The 27,437-nt window shown below is 35.9% G+C and overlaps 1 protein-coding gene across 1 annotated transcript in view; it reads left to right on the top strand.

The window, feature by feature from the left end:
- The first annotated feature begins 3,031 nt into the window (after positions 1-3,031).
- Positions 3,032-27,437, top strand: part of LOC141674031 (uncharacterized) — a 42,946-nt gene continuing 18,540 nt past the window's right edge. The window contains exons 1-3 of the mRNA XM_074480755.1: positions 3,032-3,227; positions 4,036-4,110; positions 4,944-5,162. Coding sequence (XP_074336856.1) covers positions 3,032-3,227; positions 4,036-4,110; positions 4,944-5,162 — 490 coding nt within the window. The remainder of the gene's footprint in view (positions 3,228-4,035; positions 4,111-4,943; positions 5,163-27,437) is intronic.

Here is a 27,437-nt window from a genome sequence, read left to right as displayed (position 1 = left end):
TTCAACATTGAAGATATTGGGTATCATTTTATGAAGTGGACACGCCCATATGCCATCATTATCATAATACTTCATGCTCCACCCGATTTCCAAATCTGTGGTAGTGGAGTCGAGACTAACACACGCAAGTTTTCCCTCTTTTTTCCTCCAAGCGTTCTTCTCTACTTTAGGAATATTTTCAAGCTCTTTTTAATAAAAGTCTAGCTCCACATCTTCTAGCTCCCAATGCACAAATGGATGGTCAAATTTTTGTGGCGAATGAAGATATCTACTAGGAGCCCTTTTCTCAATCTCACTTTTACTGTAAGGGGAAGGCACGTCCTGAATGGGTGACGCGTCCTCATGCATTTCCGCATCTTCATCATCCTGAATAAGTAAATGAGCCAACTCTGGTTCAGATTCGACAACTTGAGATTGTGGTTTATGAGAAGTAGAATGGATGATTTCGTTATCGGTCCAATCTTCTATGGCTAATGATATGGTGGCTTTAGGGGATCTTTTGTGTTTAATCCTCTTCTTCTTCATCCTTTTAATTAAACAGACATCATCGATAAGGTCATGACTAGTGGTTGACATGATGAAGCCTTGACATTTGATTTCTTTAAAAGTATGAGCTTCAGCCTCAAGGAAAGAGTTAGTTGTATGAAACTCAGGTAATTTGAGAATAAATATAGAGCAAATGGGGAATCAAAGCCCAAGCGTCCGTTGAAAGCCTAAAAGGGGTGTAAAGGAGAAGACGCACCTTCACCTTCCAGCTGAAAAAAGAAAAAAAAGAATACTAAAGGCTCATTAAAAAGAGATAAAAGTTAAAAAAAGGTATGACGCGTCCACAAGAAAGACGCGCCTTAACTTTTAAAAGAAATGGAAGAATGAAAAGCGTATATATTATGACGCGTCCTACTTACCTATTATATATAATATAAAATGAAGCCTAATTAAAGGTATTATGCAAATAGCAACAAAATCAATTAAAAATGGAGCAAGGCACAAAAGAAGACGTGTCATGGGTGGTGGACGCGTCCACGTTGTAATCATTACTAAAATGGAATACGGGTCAATTATCATCAATTTGGGGAAAATTATCTAAGCCCTAAGAACATGCAATCAAGAATCAAGAAAGCAAAATATGGAGGTTTAGACATGTATACACATATACATACAACTCAAGATGAAGAACAATGAGAGAAAATGAAGAATGTGAATTATTTTTTGCACATTATGGACAATATAAAGCAATAAATTTGGAAATGAAGAAATAATTAAGTTGCCTGCAAGTTGTGGAACGGTTTGAGCAAGAAAATTCAAGGAACGACCATTGAAATTGCTGAATTCTAGGCTACAAGTTTTTTAAAGCAGCGGCAATGACAGTTTAATTGAGAGAAAAATGTTGAAAATTAGGGTTTTACTTATGAGAAGTATTTGTAAGTGGAGAGGAGTAATGGCGATGATGACGTGTGTGACAGCTAACAGTAACGGTAAAAGTTCATAAATTATAGGGATGGCGCGTCCAAGACTGATGACGCGCCTCACGATAATTCACAAGGTGCAAATTTTGCAAGTATCTCTGTGTTGAAATTCCAATTTTGTTTTCAACTTCAAATAGAATTGGAGGGGTAGCTATTATAGCCAAAATTTGATACTGGATCATTTCAGGTCAAGAATGGGTCAATTGAAATCAAATTGGGGAAAAAATATGATGGATTAGGATTAGCCCGTAAGGTATGAGGGTAGAATGCACCCTAGGGTAGGATGCGCCCTTATCGGGTGAAATACATGATATGGGACATTTGGAATTAAGGTTGCAATGCAAGAGGAAGTGGGTGCACCCCTTAGAGTGAGGATGCGCCCTAGTATAGGACGCGCTCACAAAGGATGAAATGCAGTATATGGATTATCTATATGCTTGGGAAATAATATGAAGGAGAATGTGTATGTTCTACAGGGTGAGGACACATCCTAGCCTGGGGAGATACATACTTTTGGATTGATTTGGATAGTTTGGCTTGTCCTTACCAAGGACAAGGAAAATAAGGACAAGTTCAAGATAAGGGAAACATCGAGGGAGTAATGGATGATTATTTTCACTAAAACATTTATTATAGGTACTCTTTGAAGAATTTCCTCCTTGAGTCGGTCACGGAGGGGGATGTCCGTGAAAAGCTTGAAGGCTTTCAGGGTATGCCTGATAATTGAAGGCCTCTTCATGTTTCAACGGGTCTCCTCGTTGGGGATGCGGGGTTAACATTGGTGTGTGCTTTATGAGATTAGTTCTTGTATTCAACCGGTGTCCTCATTGGAGAATTTTAGAGTCATCCTACAATTTGCACCTAGGAGCTTGGAATCAACTGTCCTGCTATCTGGTGGGTTATCCTCATTCGGGGGATAGGGACGTGTCCAACATTTGGGGTAAACCGTGACTATACCTGTATCTGTAACATAAGGGAGATATCTGTACCAGAATATTATCCTTGCACAGGGAGATGCATTATTCGTGAATTCTTAAGATTATGAATGAGCCTTGGGCCTTCGCGGTTGGGCCTCATAGTTTGAATTTCCTAAAGCTAGCAGAAGAAGGATTCTGGAAGGACTTTTACCGGGGCTTGTAACAAGAAGTCTAATCCCTTGTTCCCCAAGAACTATGACAGGCTTGGTACATTGAAAGGGGTTGGAAGTTGAAAGCTAAAAAAGGGCCACCGCTAATTCTAATCAATCTCAGCCATCAATTAACACACAAACACCACACGCCGCTTGATTTTTCGGCGAAGAACCACCAACGTAGATCTCGTTTCCGGCATAGAACCTCAAAGTTTTTTGTTACAAGATTCCTCCGTCAACGATACTAAATGGGTGTTCAGAAACAAGACTAACAGTGAGGGTATTATAATAAGGAATAAAGCAAGATTGGTCGCAAAGGAATATTTTCAGGAAGAAGGTATCGACTATGATGAGACTTTTGCTCTAGCTGTAAGACTAGAGGCAATCAGAATTTTTTTGGCCCTATGCCGCTCACATGAAATTCAAGGTGTTCCACATGGATGTAAAAAGTGCATTTTTGAGTGGTGAACTTGATGAGAAATTTTATGTTGAACAGCCTCTAGGGTTCATTGATCCAAAATATCCAACTCATTTCTATAAGTTGAATAAAGCACTATGTGGACCAAAGCAAGCTCCAAGAGCCTGGTATGAAACACTTGCTCAATTCTTATTGGGAAGTGATTTCAAAAGAGGTACCATTAATAAAACTCTTGTTTATAAGTGTCATAGTAAGGACTTGTTGCTATTTCAGATTTATGTTGATGATATCTTTTTTGGGTCTACTAATGATAAACTCTGTGAGAGGTTTGCCAAGTTTATGCACTCTAGATATTAAATGAGTATCATGGGAAAATTAAGCTATTTTTTGGGATAACAAGTCAATCATAGTGAAGAAGGGATCTTCATTAATCAAGCTAAATATACCAGGAATTTACTTAAAAGGTTTGGAATGCAAGACAGTTCAACTGCTGCAACCCCCATGGCCACTGCAACCAAGATAAACTTAAATACGGGTTCATCAGTAGATATAACTAACTACAAAGCTAGGATTGTCTCACTACTACATTTGACTGCTAGTAGACATGATATCATGTATGCTACCTGTCTGTGTACAAGGTTCCAAGCCGATCCAAAGGAACCACATCTATTAGCTATGAAAAGAATTTCTAAATATCTCAAGTCACAATGAATCTTTGATTATGGTATCCTAAAGATCCAGGTTTTAAGCTAATTGGACATTCAGATGCTGATTTTGCAAGATGCAAGATAGACAGGAAAAGCACTTCAGGAAGCTTCCAATTTCTTGGTGGTAAATTAGTTTCTTGGTTTGGCAAAAAACAAATGTCAATTTCCACTTCAACTGCAGAAGCTGAGTATATTGTTGCAGAAAGTTGTTGCACACAAATTATTTGGATGAAGAATTAGTTACTGGATTATGGGTTAGAGTTTTCTAAAATTTGAATGTATATTATGATAATCAAAATGCTATTGCAATAACAGGAAATCCAGTACATCACTCAATGACAGAGCACGTTAGTTTAAGGTATCATTACATAAGGGAACATGTAATGGAAGGTATAGTGGAATTGCATTTTGTGCCTACAGATCAGCAATTTGCAGATATCTTCACCAAACAACTCTGTGAAGCTACATTTAAAATACTGTTGAATGAGTTGGGAATGATCTCAGGATATTTCTCAAAATATGATGAATGAATTGTATTCTGTAACAGGTATATGAGTTCAGAGTTTGTATCTTTCTCTATGTATTAGTATTTATTAAATTCTGATAATTTTATTAAACACTGATGTCATGTATTCATGCTATTTATCATATGAAACTCAAATAGTGTGTTAAATTCTGATAATTTACTCTCTAAAGTAGTTTCATGAATAGACTCTAATAATGTGATTGTTTGATAAACTCTGACAGTAGTCGGTTAAATACTGATAATAGTCAAGCTTTGATAGACTATTAAATACTGGTGATTTTTGAATTTATTCAAAAAACATCTATGTCAGTATTTTATTTAAATTAGTAACTGTGATTTAGTGGGTAATTTTATGTAATGATTAAAATTTGCATGGTAGGTGGCGTGTGTTTAGGAAAAACATTTCAGTACTACAACACATTACCTTGTGTAACTGTGCACGTCTTTACTTCTCCTAATTATCTATTTCGTGATTATTTTTTAAGCAATAAATTTATGCCATGTATCCCACTAAAGTGAACCGTTTGTAACCAAAAGAGTATTGAGATATATAAAATTAATTTTTGATTTTAAAATATCACTTTATCTCTACTCAAACTCTTTTTACTCTCTTACCTCTTCTTCTCTCTCGTTTAAACTCTGATACCCTAATCAGTTATTAAGTTTTTTCACAAACAATTCATAATGACTTAACTAGTTGCCATCAAGGCTTTTACTGCCAATGGTGCTAAGTTTGTTTCAAACAACTATACAGCAATTCTGGACAAAACGGGTGTCCATCCTGATTATCACATCTTTCAGGATTTGCTAACTACAAGTGAGGTAGGGTATACTCTTACAAACCCTATTGTTGTTTCTGGGGATAATGTATTTTCTTTATGGAGAACAAGTGTCTATGATGATGGTGGTGAAAGTGGTACTCCAAGTATAATTTTCAAGAACCATGGAGAAACCTAGGTTTTAATACCTCAAATTGTTAGGGATGCTCTTCATCTACCTACTCATCAGTTCTACACTACTTTCATTGGTGATGCTGAAATGAGAAGATTTGTAACTCTGATTGGCTATAATAAGATGATGAAGAATATGGGTTAATAGGAAAGACCAGGGCTTCGAAAAGAATGGAACTTCTTCTTTAACTACATCACTAGGGCCTTCAACAACAAGTGCATAAAGTTTGATGCACCCCCTATAATGTCACAGCAGATGGGTACACTCTAATTCAGAACTGTAATTATGATTATGGTAGAATGATTTTGTGTTTTATAGGAGATAGATTATGTTAGGTCACACACACTGTAGAGGGGCTGAATACAGTGTAAAGTACAATCAAATCGAACTCTAAAAACTCAAGTAACAGAAAACAAACTTTATTGAAACAATAAACTCTGTTACAGTATGGAACTGTTACCTCTCAGGATGAATAAATATCACGAGAGCTGCTAGGGTTACAATGAATAATCTTCTCAAATATAATAACACTTTTAGTGTAAACCCTATGTCTGTGTTTATATACTACACAGTTACAAGATAATCGCTAATTGATATGAAATATAATTCTGCTTCCTAAAATATATCAATCAGATATCTTTTCTTCCGAGTATTCTATTCTTCATAGAATTCCTTCTTCATGCATATCTCTTCTTATGTTTATCTCGATCTTCTTTCCTTTAATCAACTACCGTCCTTATTTGAACGTCCTTCAGCACTTAAGTTCTGATATCCATCTTCTGATGATTATCTCCTGATAATATAAGCCTTAAGTCCTGACTTCCAGTAAGTACTGATTTATCCTGTTTAAGTAAGATCTGAAAACTAAACATAAATTATATTAGCCATGACATTATCAAATATATCTAACAATCTCCCCCAACTTGTAAATTAGCATAATATACAAGTTTAATAGATATTTGATGATGTCAAAAACATTAAGTACAAATGCATGAGAATTAGACTAGATAACTACAACTTACAGTCCTTAAAGCTTTACCAACATTTAACTTCTGATAACAGCTTCAGTCTGTACAAATATCAGAATTTAATCAGTTGTAGATCTTGACTTGGCTTCATCTTCTGATCTCTCTGATGTCAGGAGTTGTTCTGAGATAGTTCTTCAACAAACATCTCTCAGCATATCTAAGTTCATCAATCATCCTCCTTTTAGCATCTTTAAGCTCTGCAGTATCTTCACCAATTTGAAAGATTGCAGCCCTGAGATCATTAATCTTGGCTTTTCTTATATCCTGATCCAGTCTGATCAAATATGCCTTATCAGACTCAAGATTGAATTCCACAGCCCTGTAACCCAGAAAGGTAGTTATAATTTTAGTAGTGTTGGACTTCATTTCAACTATATCACCCTTGCGATCTCTGTACTTTGGAACATATGTGCTGTCAGACTTAACAGAATAAAGCCTTTTCTGTCTCTGAATCTGATCCTTCAAATAGTTTGCAGCACTTCCTGTCAATCTGTCATCCACTTGAAGTAAGAATAGTACATGCTCCAATTCTTCAAAATACTTCAATAGAATGGCATTTTACCTTATATGATAAACCCTACCATCTGTCATGAAGTACAACAAGATGTGTTCTTTCAAGTAGGTATGGTAAACCATTTGTACAGATTCCAGTTAATTCAATCTCTCAGGAGTTGCTCCAATACCTGGTTCACTCAAGGAAGTTGGATCATTGGTAGTGTTCTGTATTCTTCTTTCATCAGCACTTCGCAATCCAGTTTTATCTCTTGCTTCCTTTCCAGTAACTACTCTTGCTTCAAAACCACTTACAGCAGTCTTCAAAGGTTGAGTCTGTTTTGCTTTAGTGAATCCTGGTAGGAGTTTCTTTGATCTATCTTTTGATATCAAGTTAACTTGAGTTGTGTCAGAGGTTACTTGCTTCTTCAAAATATCAGAACTTACAGTCTCTTGACTCTTAACAACTTGAGCCATGTCAGAGGTTATTTTAAGAACTTTTCTTGAAGTCAGAGTAAGATCATCCTTTTCATCACTGATTTCTTCATTCTCAGGAGGCACATAAACCTTGATAGGTTCACCAACCTTTTATTTACCCTTGGATCTTGGATCTATCTGCGGTTGTGATTTAGCCAATGTTGCTTCAGTATTTGTCCTTTCTTTTATCACAATGCCTTTGAGTTTTGGAAGTGTCTTTTCACCAGAAGCTTCAGATTTAGATGTGACTTTCTCTAATTTAAGTATGGCTTCTTCTTCCATTAAACTCTCCAAGTCCATTCCTGGATTTTCCTAAAGAAACAACTGTCTTGACATTTCTTCATCAAGATCTAAAAGTTCATCAGAACTTTTCCTTTTACCAGTAGCAGAACTAATTCTTTTCCCAGTATCAGAACTTGTCCTGTGACTTGTGATTTCAGCTTTTCTTGATGAGAAACCTCTACCTCGACTATGACCTCTACCCATTCCAGAGTTTCCTTGATCATCCCTTTCATCATCCTTCCCCTTCAGTGTCTTATCAGTTTTGCATTTGGACTTAATTACTTTCTCCCTCTTTTTGGCATCAGCAGGTAATAGAAGAGAGACAAGCAATTCCACTGAGGCTTGGATTTCATTAAGTTGAGATTGCTGAGAAGCTTGATTTTTCATAATATCATCAATCTGAGCTTGTTGAGTATCTTGAGTCTTCTCAATATAAGCAATCATGTCAAAGGTAGGTTGGAAGAACTTTTTCTTATCAATCTTTTGAATTTGTTCCTGTTTTATGAATTCTTCCTGAATCTTATGTAGCTCTACATGAGTAGTAGAATGAAGACCTTGTAGATGTTTAGTACTCAATGCAGTGACTCTAAGCTGAGTTTTGAAATCATCAGTATTTAACATCTCATCAGCTTTTGTCAAGTGCTCAGCCAAATTCTTTGCAGATGGAACACAAGTAATTGAGTTCCATTCCTTAGTCCACTCCTGTCCTGCAGGAGTTTCACTCCAAGGCACTGGTGCTTATCTTGTAACAAACTTCTTAACAAGTTCAGATTTAAGAACAGTTTGTTGAGGGGCATGTCCTGAAGGACCTGCTTCATCAGCATCTGTATTTGGAGCAGCATCACCCGTATCTCCAGCATTTGCAGCATCAGAACTTACAGAATCAGTATCTTCTGATAAAACAATAGTGTGAGTAGCAATGGAGGCTTCAGCATCCTCTAATTTCTGATCTGATTCCAAGTTCTGATCAATAGCCATATCCTGATGTTCACCTATATTCTGATCATCAGTATCTAGATGCAGAGAAGGTGTAGTAGATAATTTTGGAGTGTGAGCAACATCAGTAACAGGTGTTGTTCATGGATTAGTTGCTATTGGAGCTTCTAAGAAAATTACTTCAGGCACAACCAAGGTCTGGATATCTATATCAGCACTTGTGCCTGTATTAACAGGAGATACAGTCTTAGGAGACACAGATGGTGTGTTGGCATTTTCAGTTACAGCTTCCTGAGTTGGAGTTGATGGAGAAACAGTGGCTTTAGCAGATTCTGGTTCTTGTGAGATCAGAGATTCCTGATCTCCTTCCTTAGCTGCTGCTTCCTCATCATCTGAAATTGACCTTTTTGCCCTCTGTTTCTTGTATCTCTTTGAAGATATGGATTCCTTGGGAGCTTCAGCAACAGTCATTCTTCTAAGCCTTTTGAGAAGCTTAGATCCCCCAATTCCAGAATCCTTCTGAGAAGTCACTTTCTCAGCTTCTTTGACAACAGGTCCTGATGTAAAAACCTGTTCCTCACTGTCTGACTCATCTCTCAAAGCAATCCTCCTTCTCTTTTGAGGTGTTTGAGGAACAGTCTTTGTCCTCTTAGGCTTGGAAGATGAAGGCTTCACAGTTGGTTCTGAGGATGAAGATTGAACTTTCTGTGAAGTGGTGAGATATGATTTGAGATATTGCCTGAGGGTTGGTTGAGTAGTATGGGTGGTATGTTCTGATGGTTGTTGTGGTATTTGGGAGGTGTTTGTTGGTTGAACATCAGGAAAAATAGATCTATAGGATTCAGGATCAGCATTTACTAAGATCTGTTTTACAGACTGAGGAATCTGTAAAGGTCTAACCACTTGTTTCTTAGTGTCAGCATTTACCAGGTCATTAAAGTAACGTTTTGCAACTTTGAAAGGTGGAGTTAAGGTACTGGCTAGTCGAGGTTCATCAGTACAAAAAGTATATATAAGTTGACAGAATCTAGCAAAGTAGACAACATTCATATCTTCTGTCATCCTATCCCCAATAAAACCTATTACAACAGTTGTAAAATCAAAATGAGTTTGGTTAGTGATGGCATACCCGATGTGCTGACTCATTATAGGGATGGCATCAAAATTTGAACACTTGTTCCCAAAAGCTTTAGTGATGCAGTCAAAGAAGAAGCTCCATTCCCTCCTGATATGAGCCCGTTTCAACTGCCCAAGCTTGGCCAAACTCTGCTCATACCCCAAACTGGCCATTAACTCCTGAAGAGCTGATTCCTCTGGAGTTGAAAAAGTACATCCTTCTGGTAGATGTAGAGCCTTGCGTATTGTACCAGGAGTGACTGCATATGGAGAATCACCCACTTCAAAAACAATACTAGGAGTACCATTTGGACCACCATTATCAAAGTTTCCAGTCCTCCAAAATGTCAGAACTTGTTGGCTTGAGAAGACTAAAGGTTGGGTCAAGGCATACCCGATTTCACTGTGTGCAAGAAGATCTTGCACAAAATGCAATTCAGACGGAGCTTCAGCATTATCAAGAATTGCAGCATAGTTATTTGGAACAAATTTAGCTCCATCAATGATTAAATCCTTAGGTGCCATGAAATTAATCGAGATTTATAAGTGTCTGTTAGGTGTTTGATAGAATGTCTATATGAAATTAATCGAGATTTATAAGTGCCTGTTAGGTGCCATGAAATTAATCGAGATTTATAAGTGCCTGTTAGAAGAAGAAAGAGAGTAAAAGCAAATAGAGAGAAAAAAGTATAAAAGTGAATAAAAGATTAGAAAATCCTCTCTCTGTCTTACTTATACTTTTGAAAAAATGTAACCGTTGGACACCTGTCAGACATGCAGTAATAACGAATAGTTAATGGGCACGGGAAAACAGTAATCATTACTTACCCACTTGCAGTTTTTCAAGGAAAAACCGTTCCACTTACCCAGTTATTCCATTAAACAAGGTAAATCAGTTTTAATTCAGAATTGAAATTGTTCCCACTTATTCAATTTTTTACTGCAACACCAATATTCTGGAAAAAAAAATCGAGTGAAAATGACCAAAATAAATCAGATGAGCAAGTACTGATAAAGTAAAATCAGAACTTAATTTAAAACAAAATTTATATGGTCAACTGAATATGAATATTTATCAGGATTTATCAATTCATTACAGAATATCTCAGAGACAAGATCTTGAAAAAAAACAAATTTCATTAATATATCAAGAGAATACATTCATGAAATTTAAATTACATCAGAACTTGTACAAGATTGCCCTAAGCTGCTAAACCTAACGTCAACAGCCTTTGTCCTAGCTCAAGAAGCAAGGCAAGGCTGATGATGAAGAAAAATAGGAAGAAGAAAATAAATCATTTCTTCTTCCTACTCTCGACAAACAGAATAGCGAGTCGTATGATTCGCTCTTGCTGGAGGAGAGCTTCTATCCTTTCCTCCTCCACTCGCTCCAGATGGCGATGGTAGTCCATGTAGAAGAACAGGAGGTGGGTGAGTACCTCCTGGGGAACTGAGTCCCATATCTCATCAGGAATGGCAGTGACGTGCCATTCCTGTTGTCAATCGGCACAGCTCAGCTCCATTTTGAATGTTTCATAGTTCAAAAACATATTGTAATTGACCATGGTGTTTTTGATATAAAGATTATGAAGGTGAGTTTGTGATAAAAGATTTGATGGGAAGGCTGATGTGAATTGGTTGTTTATATAGGCAAGAGAATGCCAGGAGACGCAAAGAAATTTAATGCGGACAGGTAGAATTAATTCTACCTCGTCTCCCCAGACTTGGAAAAAGAATAACAGTCATTGGAAAGGTAAAATATGGTTTAATGCGCACAAGTAGCAAGTAAAAATTGACTGTGCATGTACGAGTATCACTATCCCTAAATATAGTGACTGTTAATCTTCCACTTCAACATATTCTGGTTTAAACTGAGACTGTTTGCAAATTTTATCCACAAATAAGTCAAGTAAAGAATCAGAATTTAATATCAGAACTTAGACTTATATCAGAACTTATCAGTCATCAGAACATAATTTCTTAACTTGATAAATGAATGCCTATCTTAGTAAGTCCTCACACAAGTTCTGATATAGGTTCTTCAGAACTTAATCATCAGAACGTGCAATCAGAACTTGTCCTCAGAATTTTTGCAATGGGACACAATAAATGTTCATCCAAAACAACATAGATCACCACAGTAATGTTCATCATTCATATGGAGTGTTTAGTGTGTGCATTAAGCTAAATATCAGACAAAGAGAAAAGTCTGATTCACCTTAGTACATCTTAGAAATAAGGCATAACTAAAACTTTACTAAAAACCTGTCATTATTCTAAAACCTACTATTGAATGAATTCATGCTTGAGTCCACCTCAATTATTTTGTGCTAATTTTGTGCATCTTTTTAAATTCCATTTTACAGTGGCTTCTCAGTGTAAGTGAGTCACGACTGCTTATCAGAATTTATGCTATTATCAGAGTATTTCTCTAGTAATCATAGAGTGTGAAAAGTCACCAAGAAAATATTTTATTTGCTTTTCTGATGCATATTACTTAATACCAGCAATGCACTTGGGTCTTCCCTTCCACATTGTTTACTCTAGATCTCAAAGGAGTACCTGATTTTTAATCCTTATTTCTTTTTCTATTTCTTTTGATAAGTGAGGTTTATCAGCACTTAGGACATTCAACAGATTTACTAGCATCAGAACTTAACAGTTGAGTAGCATTATTCTAGTTTGTGACTTAATAATAAGATAGACAAAGTAAATTCAACTAAGCTCAATATCAGAATTTTCTTGTGTCAATAGATTTCCACAGAAATAATTACTTCTAACATGGGATCATTAGTATATTGAAGATTACTAGGTCAGCATCTAGCACAAGTATCCTCATAGGATTGAGTAATTATATTAACAGACATATCACAATCAGAGTTTTGAAACTTACATAAGACAACAGTCGGTACTTTAGTAAATTTTCAATTAAGCACAGAATACACAAAGAGAGTAATTTCTGTAAATACTGATCATAAGGTCTGATACATCAGAACAAAACTAAGCAGATTTAGAGAAAGAACCTGAAACCATTCCAAGTTCATTTACCAATCTTGTAAAGGTAGCTTCACACAGTGGTTTTATGAAGATATCTGCTAGTTGTTGATCTGTTGGAACAAAGTGCAATTCCACTGTACCTTCATCCACATGTTCCCTGATGAAGTGGTACCTGATGCTGATGTGCTTTGTCATAGAGTGTTGAACTGGATTACCTGTCATAGCAATAGCACTTTGATTATCACAGTAAATAGGGATTTTGAAATATGTTAACCCATAATCCAGTAACTGATTCTTCATCCAAAGAATCTGTGCACAACAGCTTCCTGCAGCAATATACTCTGCTTCTGCAGTTGATGTGAAAATTGACTTTTGTTTCTTGCTAAACCAAGAAACCAATCTGCCTCCAAGAAATTGGCAGCTTCCACTTGTGCTTTTCCTGTCAATTTTGCAACCTACAAAATCTGCATCTGAGTAACCTATTAGTTTAAAATCTGATTCTCTGGGATACCACAATCCCAGATCAGCTGTTCCCTTAAGATACTTGAATATTCTTTTTACAGCTGTTAATTGAGGTTCTCTAGGATCTGCTTGAAATCTTGCACAAAGACAGGTAGCATACATGATATCAGGTCTACTAGTAGTTAGATAGAGTAGAGAGCCAACCATACCTCTGTAATCAGTAATATCTACTGATTTACCAGTATCATTGTCCAGTTTTGTTGCAGTGGCCATATGAGTGGATGCACTTGAACAATCTTGCATTCCAAATTTCTTCAGCAAGTTTCTGGTGTACTTAGTTTGACAAATAAAAGTGCCTTCTTCATTCTGCTTGACTTGAAGGCCCAGAAAATAGCTAAGTTCCCCCATCATACTCAACTGATACCTTGACTGCATCAGTTTGGAAAACTTTTTGCAAAGTCTGTCATTTGTAGATCCAAAAATGATATCATCAACATAAATCTGGACCAGAAGTAAGTCCTTTCCATGGTTGCGGTAGAACAGTGTTTTGTCTATTGTTCCTCTGTTAAATCCACTTTCCAGAAGAAACTGAGCTAAAGTCTCATACCATGCTCTAGGAGCTTGCTTTAGTCCATAAAGTGCTTTATCTAGCCTGTAGACATAATCTGGATATTTGGAATCTACAAAGCCTGGAGGTTGTTCGACATATACTTCCTCCTCAAATTCTCCATTGAGAAAAGCACTTTTCACATCCATTTGAAAGACAGTAAACTTTTTGTGAGCCGCATAAGCCAAAAATATCCTTATGGCTTCTAACCTAGCAACTGGTGCAAATGTTTCATCATAATCAATTCCCTCCTGTTGAGAAAATCCTTTTGCAACCAGCCTTGCCTTATTCCTTGTAATTGTGCCATCACTGTCAGTTTTGTTTCTGAATACCCACTTTGTACCAACAACAGATCTATTCTTTGGTCTTGGCACTAGGGTCCAGACTTTGTTTCTTTCAAATTCATTTAGCTCTTCCTGCATTGCTTGCACCCAATCAGCATCTTGAAGAGCTTCTTCCACTTTCTTTGGCTCAGTCTGAGAGAGAAAAGAATTGTAAAGACATTCATTTGAAGTACCTGTTCTAGTTCTGACACCTGCATCAGGATTTCCAATTATCAAATCAGGTGTATGTGATTTAGTCCACTTCCTTGCAGATGGAAGGTTTTCTCTAGAACTGGATGCTCCCCCATGATCCATGCTGTCTTCATTTTCATTTTCTGATGCTCCCCCTGAAACTATGCTCTCTGAGTTGGATTCTTCAGAATTTAGATTTTCAGAACTATCAGAACTTGGCTTATCAGAACTTTACAGATCAGAACTTGAAGAGCCAGATGTATGTTCTTATACTTCTTGAGATGTGGTAAGATCTTGAGTATGCTCCCCCTGCATAGGTGCATCTTCCTTTGGCGTAGTCACCACAGTTTCAATAACATCAGAGTTTAATCCATCAGAGTTTACAGTATCAGGACTTAGACTGCCAGGATTTTCAGTATCAGAATTTGAGTCTTCATTTTCAAATCTCAGCTGATCATGATCAATATAATCTTCAAGTCCAGTAATCTTTTTGTCATCAAAAGAGACATTGATAGATTCCATGACCACTCTGTTCTCAGATTATAGACTCTGAAGGCTATTGTGGAAAGTGGATATCCAACAAAGATTCCTTCATCAGCTTTTAGATCAAATTTGGATAACTGTTCAGGATGAGTCTTGAGAACAAAACACTTGCATCCAAATACATGAAAATACTTCAGATTTGGCTTCTTTTTCTTCACCATCTCATATGGTGTCTTTCCTTGCTTGTTAATGAGTGTTGCATTTTGAGTAAAACAAGTAGTCTGCACAGCTTCAGCCCAGAAATAGGTTGGAAGCTTTCCTTCTTCAAGCATTGTACGTGCAGCTTCAATGAGAGTTCTATTCTTTCTTTCAACAACTCCATTTTGCTGTGGAGTTCCAGGAGCAGAGAATTCCTGCTTAATTCCATGGTTTTTGCAGAACTCTTCCATTATCAAATTCTTGAACTCAGTGCCATTATCACTCCTTATGGTTTTCACAGATTCTTTGACCAATTTATCCAGTTGTTTGACATGATCAATCAAGATAGATGCAGTTTCACTTTTTGTGTGCAAGAAATACACCCATGTGTATCTAGTGAACTCATCTACTATGACCAAGGCATATTTCTTCTTTGCAATAGACATGACATTCACTGGACCAAATAGATCAACATGTAGTAGATGATAAGGCTCAAGAATTGATGATTCAGTCTTGCTCTTGAATGAAGATTTTCTTTGTTTGGCCTTCTGACAAGAATCACAAAGGCCATCAGGAGCAAATACTGACTTTGGTAGTCCTCTCACAAGATCTTTCTTGACTAGTTCATTTATATTGTTGAAATTTAAATGAGAGAGTTTTTTGTGCCAATTCCAGCTTTCTTCAATTGATGCTCTACTCATCAGACAGATTGCGGAACCATCAGTACTTGTTGAAAGCTTAGCTTCATAAATGTTACCACGCCTGTATCCTTTCAGAACAACTTTTCCTTTAGATTTACTCACAACTTCACAGTGTTCTTCAAAAAAATCAACATGATAACCTCTGTCACAGATTTGACTTATACTCAGCAGATTGTGTTTAAGTCCTGAGACTAGAGCTACTTCTTTAATGATGACATTCCCAAGATTGATATTGCCATATCCTAATGTTTTTCCAATGTTGCCATCTCCATAAGAAACACTTGGGCCAGCTTTCTCCACAAATTCTAATAGCAGGGCTTTATTTCCAGTCATATGTCCTGAACATCCACTGTCCAGAACTAGGATATTTTTCCTGTTGCCCTGCAATCACAAAGACCACTAATGATTAGTTTTAAGGACCCAGATTTGCTTGGATCCTTTGGCCTTATCAAGTTTGTTAACATTTGCAGCGGATATAGCATCAGAATTTATGTTAACATTTTTCTTATCAGAATGTACACTATCAGACTTTGTATCAGAATTTACACTAGAAGGAACAATGGAAACTTTCTTTAAAGAAGGTTTTATTTGATAATAATCATAGTACAAACTATGATATTCCTTACAAGTATAAATGGAATTCCATAAACTACCACAATAAAAACAAGGATTTTGTGGCTTATATCTAACAGACTGACTCTTAACTCCTGACTTTGAAGGTAAGGAGTTTATGTTCTTATTCTTCCTGCAAAAAGAAGCCAGATGGTTAGAACTTCCACAGTTATGACACATTTTCCTAGGAGCTTCAAGAACAGACTTATAATCATTGCTTTTATTCACACCTTCCTTTCCATTCCTATTTTTCCTAGGTGATTTTACCTTGTTTGCATTCTTAACATCTTTCAGCTTATGCTTAAGCTGCTTCTTAGTCATTAAGCCTATGTTTACTTCAGCTGTCTTTTCCTGTTTTAGTTTGTCAGAAGTTAATCCCTCTTTAACTCCTGATTTCTCATTATCAGACTTTACAGTTACAAACTTAACAGGTTTTAACTTTGGCTTTTGCTTAACAACAGGCTTAATTTCTACAGTTCCTTTATCATTCTTATCATCTCCATAACCTAAGCCCTCTTTCCAATTTTCACTACTTAGCAAATTTTGAGTTGTTCTTCCAGAGTTAGTCCAAGTCCTGATAATCTCTCTTTCCTTTTCTAACTCAGTTTTTAGAGATTCATTCATTTTTAGCACTTCATCCCTAACATAAAAAGCATCATCTCTATCCTTCTGAGTTTGATGGAACATAACTAACTCTTTTTCTAAGAAATCATTTCTTTTCTTAAAAACAAGATTTTCAGAAGTTAATCTTTCACATGTTAAAGTTTGATCTCTATAACTAACAAACATGGTTTTAAGATATCTTCTCAACTCATTAATATCATCAGTATGAAAAGCATAAGTAGTCTGAGGTACCTTTGTTTCAGCAGCTTCAGAACTGCTCTCAGCACTTTCTTTATCAGCATTTGCCATCAAAGCATAGTTCTCTTCACTTTCAGAGTCTAAGGTGTCTGTCCAGCTTTTCTTCTTTGTGACAAGAGCCTTGCCTTTGTCACCCTTCACTTTCTTGCAATCAGGAGATATGTGGCCTTTCTCACCACAGTTATAGCATTTGACATTGGTATAATCTCCTCTATCAGACTTTCCTCCTCTGCCCTCAGATCTTCTGAAATTCTTCTTATCAGAACTTGTGCCTTTCTTGGAAAACTTCTTTCCCTTCCTGAAATTCCTGTATGCAATCTTTGTGATCCCTTTCACCATAAGAGCACACAGCTTCATCATCTCATCATCAGCATCAGTCTCAGGCAAGCTTTCAGAATCTGAGTCATCATCACTTTCAGAACTTGATGACTCAGTATCAGACTTTGTGAAAAGAGCTTTACCCTTGTCTTTCCTTGAGGTAGCTGCCTTGGAGGATTCTTCTTCAGCTTTAAGAGCAATTGTCCTTGACTTTCCTCCTTTCCTCTTGCTTCTTTGTTCCATCTCAAGTTCATGAGTCTTGAGCATTCCATAAATTTCATCAAGAGTTGTTTCATCAAGACTGTAGTTGTCTCTTATTGTTGTTGCCTTCAAATCCTAACATTCAGGAAGAGCTAACAGGAATTTAAGGTTTGAATCTTCAAGATCATACTCCTTATTAACCAGTGACAAATCATTCAAGAGTTTGACAAATCTATCATATAAATCAGTCAATGACTCATTAGCCTTTCAGTCAAAGTGTTCATACTCTTGAGTGAGTATTGTCTTCATGTTCTTCTTAATTATATCAGTTCCCTGACACCTTGTTTCCAGAGCATCCCATATCTCCTTTGCAGTCTTGCAGTTAATTACCCTGTTTGACATTACATTATCAATGACACTATGCAGTAAGTGTCGTACCTTAGCATCCTTAGCAATTGATGCGATATCTTCAGCAGTATAATCACTCTTCTCCTTTGGTACAGTCTTTGCTGCTTCACCTGCAACTGCAACAACGAGCTTGGTTGGTTTGTGAGGTCCTTCCTTGATTCTATCAAGATATTCTGGATCTGTAGCTTCCAGAAACATGGTCATCCTCACCTTCCATATGGCATATTCAGATGGTCTTAGTATGGGAACTCTGATGGTCTCATACCGACTTTGAATTTGTGTCTTTGGAGGTTCTTCAGTTTTGGTAGGCTTAGTTGGAGTTTCTGTGTCAGACATGATTGTGTTTGGATCTTAAACTGTATGTGCGTTAACAGATAGGCTCTGATACCACTTGCTAGGTCACACACACTGTAGAGGGGGTGAATATAGTGTAAAGTACAATCAAATCGAACTCTAAAAACTCAAGTAACAAAAAACAAACTTTATTGAAATAATAAACTCTGTTACAGTATGGAACTGTTACCTCTCAGTGATGAATAAATATCACGAGAGCTGCTAGGGTTACAATGAATAATCTTCTCGAATATGATAACACTTTTAGTGTAAACCCTATATCTGTGTTTATATACTACACAGTTATAAGATAATCGCTAATTGATATGAAATATAATTCTGCTTCCTAAAATATATCAATCAGATATCTTTTCTTTCAAGTATTTTATTCTTCATAGAATTCCTTCTTCATGCATATCTCTTCTTATGTTTATCTCGATCTTCTTTCCTTTAATCAACTACTATCCTTATCTGAACGTCCTTCAGCACTTAAGTTCTGATATCCATCTTCTGATGATTATCTCCTGATAATATAAGTACTGATATCCTTAAGTCCTGACTTCCAGTAAGTACTGATTTATCCTGTTTAAGTAAGATCTGAAAACTAAACATAAATCATATTAGCCATGACATTATCAAATATATCTAACAGATTAAAACCTGATGCAAATATAGTGTATTATGCTAGACTTTGTCAACTTATATTTAATCACTATTTTCCTGATGTCACCGTCCCTGCTAATTAAAATACATTAGTGTTTAAGCTTATAAAAAGAGATTTCTTTGAATTAATTTCTAAAGATAAATAGAGGACTATTCTTGCATCTCTAAGGATTCTAGTTTCTTCCAGGGACTTGCTAATTGTAAGGATCCTTGAGCCTTATGCACAATAAAATGTGCAAATAGTTAAGCTACATGTAATCACTGTTAGGAACCCCCTGTAGCTAAACCCAAGCTCTACAACCCAAACAAAACAACAAACACAATCCCCCTCAAGTGTCTCTCAAAAGGCATCTATTGTAAAAACAAAGAAGGCAGCAAAGTCTGATGCCCACAAAGAATAGGACTAAGACCTTCTCAGAAACCACATTCCAAATTTACTGAGAAGCAAGGTGGAAAGAATGCCCAAATTTCTCAATTTATTAAACCTTCTACTACTCCCAAAAGAAAATTTGTGGTTGGTATATCAAACTATGATGAATGGAAGCCAATGACAGTCTCTCTCAGAAATTCACAAGAATACAAGGAATTTACCCTTGAGAGACTGTATGGAATCATGAAGACCCATGAGATTGAAATGGAACAAGATGAGCTGATAGAGAAAGGAAGGAAGAAAGGTGGATCTGTAGCACTGGTAGCTGAGCAAGAGAGAGTGTTGGAATTGAAGGTTGAAGTTGTTAAAGATGTACCAAACAACAATACTTGGGAAGACATGTCTGAGTTGAGCAAGGGAAAAAGGTTGATGGCTGAAGATGAAGACTGTCCAAGCCAAGATGACATGGATGAAGTTGATGAGCATCTAGTCTTTCTGTCCAGAAGATTTGAAATGCTCAAATTCAAGAAAAAATTTGGAGCTGCAAAGTCCAAAAAAAACATGGTTGACAAAACCAAATTCAAATATTTCAAGTGTGGGCTAAGTGGTCATTTTGCAAATGAGTACAGAAAGCCAAGCTATGAGAAGAAAAGGTTTGAGCCTATAGACTACAAAAAGAAATATTTTGAATTTTTCAAACAGAAAAAAAAGCCTTCAAAACTCAAGAAAATGATCGGGCTTTGATGGAGATGATGCAGATAAAGACATGAACTATATCAACCTTGCTCTCATGGCCAAGTCAGATGAAACAGATGTTAGCTCATCTAGCAATAACGTAATCACTACTAATCTTTCACATCTTTCTAAAGATGAATGCAATGATGTTATTGTAATATACGGGATATAGCGTATAATTATTTTTATCAAGAAATAATTATTATGTGATTATTATGTGATTTTTGGTGAATTATCTATGATTGGTGTTGATATGTGGATGTTTATATGTGATAAAGTATAGGTATGTTAATTTTATTATGTCCAGAATAAAATATAGATAATTAAGTTATCTTTCTGGTAATTTTTGGACTGTTACATGATTTCATATTGATTTATGAATTTATTAATTATTTTCTTACAAAAATTATTTTATAAAGTCGAGAATCGTCCAACTTCAGCCGTTTTACATTTTTACAACCCAAAACTCTTCTGAAAACTCCTTCCTAACCTAATCTGGTAATTCCGGATATTTTCCGTGTTTTAACTTTTTCGATACGGATTATGATTTGACCCATGCGCGGCCCGACGCAAGATTTTCGATACGATAATAATTTCGATAAAGCAACAAAATCCGTATTCTTAAAAGATGGGATAATATTACATTATTTTCATATAAAATGTTTTATAAGAAGCCCGGTTTGGATCATTATCCACTACGGGTATCAAATCGGATCATTTTTGTAGTTACTTAGCGGCTAAGTAACTAATTTATCGATCCAAAACGATACAACACGAAATAATATTCCATAAATATATATAGCCTTTTTTATTATTTCATTTTATTCGTATAATTATAATCGATCAGTAAAAATATAGAATTTACAGAGAAAACCCTAATTATTCGTCGTGTTCTTGATAATCAAACGCACAAACGAAGGCGTTATCGAACTCCGAATCGGGCATACAATATATCAAATCGAATCTCTTGAAAACCTCTTTCTGAATCCACCATCTATCCTAGTGCCGAAATCAAGGTATTTTTCTGATTTAATTATTTTCTTTTGAAATATGATTTTTGTTCTTGATGTTGTTTGTATGATTTAATGGCATAACCATGTAGATCTTTTCATCCTGGTCATTTTGGTATATTATATGTCAAGTTTTAAGTTCAATAACATGTCGAAAATGATGTTTGATTCTGGAAATTTGAAATTAGGGTTCTAGTTTCATATGAATGTATTTAATTCAAATTGGGATCTTCCTTTCTACTGATTCTGGACGAAACATGATATCATTAACAAGTTGAGTAGATCTCAAGGAGTCAAATTCAAGCAGATCGGAAAAAGGGAAGGCTCACCGGCGACGACGAGTTTCTTCGATTTTTCCGACGTGATCCTGATGTGGTTAATGAATTTGTTTATGTATTTAAGCTTCTGGCCACTCGCCACTGATTTTATTGATTCCGACGATACAAAGGTCGCCGGCGACAATGGCGACAGCAAACTGCAACTCAATCCCCCGATTTTCGAGGATGGTGACTTTAAGTCACTGAAGTTTTAAAAATTGCAAATCAGCCGGATACTTTCGAAAGTTTACACTTTTAACCTCCCGAACAAAGTTCAAAACCTTACACTTTACCCGTTGGAATTTTCATTTTTTAAAAAATTATTTTTATTTAATTATTTTAATTCCAAAAATACTTTTAAATTATTTAAAACTTCAGAAATAAATCTGAATTATTTGGTTAATTAATCTTAATTATTAATTAATTAATTAATTGGTCAATTAATTATAAATTGATTCGGAGTCCCATTATAATTCCGAAAAATGATCAAAAATTCGTAATAAATACCTGAAAAATCATTTCGACCCCGAATCTTCTTTGAAAAATTATTTTGATCGAATATCTTGCGTGCTATGTGCTACGTGCTATCTGATTAATGTGTTATATGCCTGTGTGGTTATCTTTTGACTGTTTAAGTCATAACTTTCAATCCGTAAATCGGATTTGGGTAAAACGAAGGGTAGATAAAAACTGATGACGTCTACATGACGATTAGAATGATATGAGATTGAGTATTTATAGATACTTGTCATTCCTAGAAGAGTAGGCAAGGAATAGAAAAGAAAGCCAGTGATCAGTAAGTAGAACTGAAGTGTAGAAAAAAAAAGCAAGTGATCGATGAATGGAAGTAATGCATATAAAAAGAAGGAAAATGATGGAAAAGTAAAACTGTTAGATGGGTACATGTAAAGTAGGAAATCATCGGTAATAAGGCAAGTACTTTTGAACCTTCTTCAAGATATATTGCAAATATTTTCAAACTTTCTCATAACATGTTGCTAGTATTCAGAATAAATCATGTTTTATATTGCAAGCACTTTAAACTATTCAACCTTGAACCCTGATTCTTATTGATCTTGAGCCACAAGCCTTATTCTTCATAAATCATTGATTGTTGAATTCTCAGATACGAGCCAGACACATACGATACTACTCCACAAATACATATCTACCACATACCAATTTCTGATATAGAATTGCTTGACATACCAACTCTCATTCCTTGTTTAACAGAAGACCAATCCTTGGAACCCTTGAACCCGTGGTCTTCTACTTTCTGATTCTTTCCTTTATTGAAAGCCAATCTTTTTGAATTCCTTTTATACCTTCATGGTATTGTGAATCACCCTATGCTTCAAAATAAATGTTGTTTATGATTCAGCTTATTGAATTACATTGGTTATCATATTAAATTGTTTTAGAAGGGGATGGTTTTATAAATATGGACCAGATTCGTGGTCGGACCAGATTCGTGGTTATAATAGGCCAATGCTTTCCTTGGATCCAGTATATAGAGCAAAGCTGGGAGCCTTGCTCGGGGTTAGTGCGTGACTGATCAGCAGTCTAACCTTGGTTTTTTTAAAATGAAAAGTGAATATCCAATTCTAATCGTTGCTTATTCAGAAATATGGTTCTTCTGAATCATTTTAATTGATTATTGTTTAACCTCAGTTATCGCTATTATGACTTGCTGAGCTAGTTAGCTCACTCTTGCAAACCTTTTTATGTTTTCAACAGTTGAAAAGGAAAATTGTTGGTAACGAGAATTCCCAGTCCAGTGTGTGAGCTAGGATTCCAGGTTAAGTTGGATCGAGCTAGAAGGACCTTTATATTATAGATGAGTTATGCAAGATTGTAAGTATGATATCATTAGCAATTGTAAGTTGAATTAGTTGGAATTTGGTACGATGTAATAAAAGTTAAGGTTGTGGCTTGTTTTCATACTTTAACCTGTTGCGATCCGTGGTTGTGTAAAGAAGGTTCAATGTATATAATATTTTATAAACAGGTTTATATAATATGGTGTGTATGTTTTGTGAGCCCCAAACTTCTGACCCGGGTTTGGAGGGCGTTATAGTTTTGGCATCGGAGCCACAGGTTATAAGTCACTGAAACAAGCCTAGATTGTGGGGAATGGATAGAGGGTTAGGATTAAGATTAGGAAATAGAGAAATAGAACATCGAGAAGTTGAGTGTGACTTTATAGTAGGTTTTGGTATGATTCGTGATGAAATTCGAGATTCTTATCTAGCGACGCGATTGTCAGATAGCGGTGATGGCAGATTCTTTTATCCCAGGATCGTCTGATCATTCGGAGCCTTCAGTCGGAGGACCATTATTTGATTCACGCCCTGCTCTTTCACTGGTGTTAGTCATATCACCTTCTGTTGTGACGGTTGCACCTTCAAGTTATTCTCCCATCCACTGATGCGAGACTACCTATTCAGGAATTCCCTACATGCTAATTCTGGTTCTACCGGATATTCAGCTGTGAGCGCATATCTTCTGTCTACCCTACGCCTTGTTCAATACCATCAGTTTAGAACGCATCTTATGAAGTAACAACACCTATAAGGATGGATTCGAGAGCTACAACAAATAGTGAGTACACGAGATATTAAGAAATGTAAGAAAGAACCTAGAGTGAGGATACGTATGTTCCAGAAGATAGCCACTACCAGGTTATATGGAACTACCAGTAAGTATGCCACCCATTATTATCTTGTGAAGTAAGCTAGATGGATTTTAAAGGAATTTGAGAAGGTTGGATATTAAGAGTTTTCTTGGAAGTAGATGATGATGATGTGACCAAACATGATGCGTATAGTAGTAATGTGATGTGATATTAGCCGATCTTGCTTTATAAAATAAATTTGATAGACCTATTATACTTAGTAATCGTAAGAGATGATTATGGGCGTGTTACTAGTATGGAAAGTTAGAAGTGAAGTTACAAATAAGATAATATGCAACGGTAACTCAAGTTTTTGTCAACCAATGAAGACAAATGGACCCAATAAAGGGTAGAAAATATATGGAAATAAATGGGCGCTTACCTGATTGTTTTCTTAATTTGATACCTTATAATTGTTGAGAAAGACGACAACCAACTCATATAGTAATGACGACCAGGTTCTTGATTTTCAAAATTTTAAACCAGTTTTCAAAAGAGATTTTCTTAACAGAATTTTTCTAAAAATCCTCTGAACAAAACAAGTTTTAAAAGCTTAGTTGTCCAATTATTACTTGAGTTTCTCGATTGTTATAAGATTTTGATTACCTAGAAGAATACTGGTTCTAGAAGTTAGTATGGTTCATTTATAAGGCCAAGTGGACCCGCTATTACATAAAAGATTTGATTGTTTTTTAACTAAAGAGTGCAAATCTTGCTTGATAAATTTAAATGACAGAACCAATGTACGGAGAAATTATTTGTTAGATATATTTGATAATGTCATGTCTAATATTATTTGTGTTTAGTTTTCAGATCTTACTTAAACAGGATAAAACAGTACTTAGCTGGATATCAACACTTATACTGAAGACAGAACTTAAGTTATCAGTACTTAAGTTTCAGGAGATACTTATCAGGAGATAATATCAGGACTTAAAGAAACTTTCAGATAAGGAAGGTGGCTGATTGAAAGGAAAGAAGATCAAGATAAACGCAAGAAGAGATATGCATGAAGAAGGAATTCTATGAAGAATGGAATACTTGGAAAAAAGATATCTGATTGATATATTTTAGGAAGCAGAATTATATTCCATATCAATTAGCGATTATCTTGTAACTGTGTAGTATATAAACATAGACATAGGGTTTACACTATATGTGTTATCATTATTCAGAATAATATTCATTGTAACCCTAGCAGCTCTCGTGATATTTTGCTCATCACTGAGAGATGACAGTTCTACATTGTAACAGAGTTTAATAAAGTTTGTTTTCTGTTACTTGGGTTCTTTGAATTCGATTTGATTGTGCTATGCACTATATTCAACCCCCCTTCTACAGTGTGTGTGACCTAACAAGTGGTATCAGAGCCTATCTGTTAACATACAAACAGTTTAAGATCCAAAAACAATCATGTCTGAAGCAGAAACTCTAACCAAGCCCACCAAAACTGAAGAACCTCCAAAGACTCAAATCCATAGTCGATATGAGGCTATAAGAGTTCCCATACTGAAACCATCTGAATATCCCATATAGAAGGTGAGGATGACTATGTTTCTGGAAGCTACAGATCCAGAATATCTTGACAGAATCAATGAAGGACCTCACAAGCCAACCAAACTCGATGTTGCAGTTACAGGTGAAGCAGCAAAATCTGTACCAAAGGAAAAGAGTGATTACACTGCTGAAGATATCATATCAATTGCTAAGGATGCTAAGGTACGACACTTGCTACATAGTGCCATTAATAATGTAATGTCAAACAGGGTAATTAACTATAAGACTGCAAAGGAAAAATGGGATGCCTTGGAGACAAGATGCCAGGGAACTGATTCGATTAAGAAGAACATGAAGACTATACTCACTCAAGAATATGAACACTTTGACTCAAAGCCTAATGAGTCATTGACTGATTTATATGAAAAATTTGTCAAACTCTTGGATGATTTGTCACTAGTTGACAAGGAGTATGATCTTGAAGATTCAAACCTTAAATTCCTGTTAGCTCTTCCTGAAAGTTGGGATTTGAAGGCCACAATTATAAGAGACAACTATAATCTTGAAGAAATAACTCTTGATGAAATTTATGGGATGCTCAAGACTCATGAACTTGAGATAGAACAAAAAAGCAAGAGGAAATGAGGTAAGTCAAGGAAAGTTGCTCTTAAGGCTGGGAAGAATCCCCCAAAGCAGCTACCTCAAGGAAAGGCAAGGGAAAAGCGCTCATCACAAAGTCTGATACTGAGTCATCAAGTTATGATAGTGATGATGACTCAGAAACTGAAAGCTTGCCTGAGATGGATGCTGATGAAGAGATGATGAAGCTGTGTGCTCTTATGGTGAAAGGAATCACAAGGATTGCATACAAAAAGTTCAGGAAGGGAAAGAAGTTTTCCAGGAAAGGTGCAAGTTCTGATAAGAAGAGTTTCAGAAAATCTGAAGGCAAAGGAGGGAAGTCTGACAGAGGAGATTACACAAATGTCAAATGCTACAACTGTGGTGAGAAAGGCCACATATCTCCTGATTGCATACAGAAAGTTCAGGAAGGGAAAGAAGTTTTCCAGGAAAGGTGCAAGTTCTGATAAGAAGAGTTTCAGAAAATTTGAAGGCAAAGGAGGGAATTCTGACAGAGAAGATTACACAAATATCAAATGCTACAACTGTGGTGAGAAAGTCCACATATCTCCTGATTGCAAAAAAGTGAAGAGTGACAAAGGCAAGGCTCTTGTCATAAAGAAGAAAAGCTGGACAGACACTTCAGATTCTGAAAGTGAGGTGAACTATGCATTGATGGCAAATGCTGATAGCAGTTCTGAAGCTGCTGAGTTAAAATTACCTCAAACTACTAATGCCTTTCATACTGATGACATTAATGAGTTAAGAAGATATTCTAAAACCATGTTCATTAGTTATAGAGATCAAACTTCAACATGTGAAAGATTAACTTCTGAAAATCTTTCCTGTAAAAAGAGGAATGATTATTTAGAAAAAGGGTTAGTCATGTTCCATCAAACTCAGAAAGATAGAGATGATGCTTTCTATGTTAGGGATGAAGTACTTAAAATGAATGAATCTCTAAAAACTGAGTTAGAAAAGGAAAGAGAGATTATCAGGACTTGGACTAACTCTAGAAGAACAACTCAGAATTTGTTAAGTAGTAGAAACTGGAAAGAGGGCTTAGGTTATGGAGATGATAAGAATGATAAAAGAACTGTAGAAATTAAGCATATAGTTGTTAAACAAAAGCCAAAGGTAAAACCTATTAAGTTTGTAGCTGTAAAGTCTAAAACTGAGAAATCAGAAGTTAAAGAGGAATTAAGATCTGACAAACTAACACAGGAAAAGCCAACTGAAGTTAACGTAGGCTTAATGACAAAGAAGCAGCTTAAGTATAAGCTAAAAGATGTTCAGAATGTAAACAAGGTAAAGTCACCTAGGAAAAAT

The sequence above is a fragment of the Apium graveolens genome, chromosome 7 (genome assembly GCF_009905375.1).
Source record: "Apium graveolens cultivar Ventura chromosome 7, ASM990537v1, whole genome shotgun sequence".
Taxonomy (NCBI): domain Eukaryota; kingdom Viridiplantae; phylum Streptophyta; class Magnoliopsida; order Apiales; family Apiaceae; genus Apium; species Apium graveolens.
The sequence above is the reverse complement of the archived record's forward strand: the minus strand, read 5'-3'. Positions and strand labels throughout refer to the sequence as shown.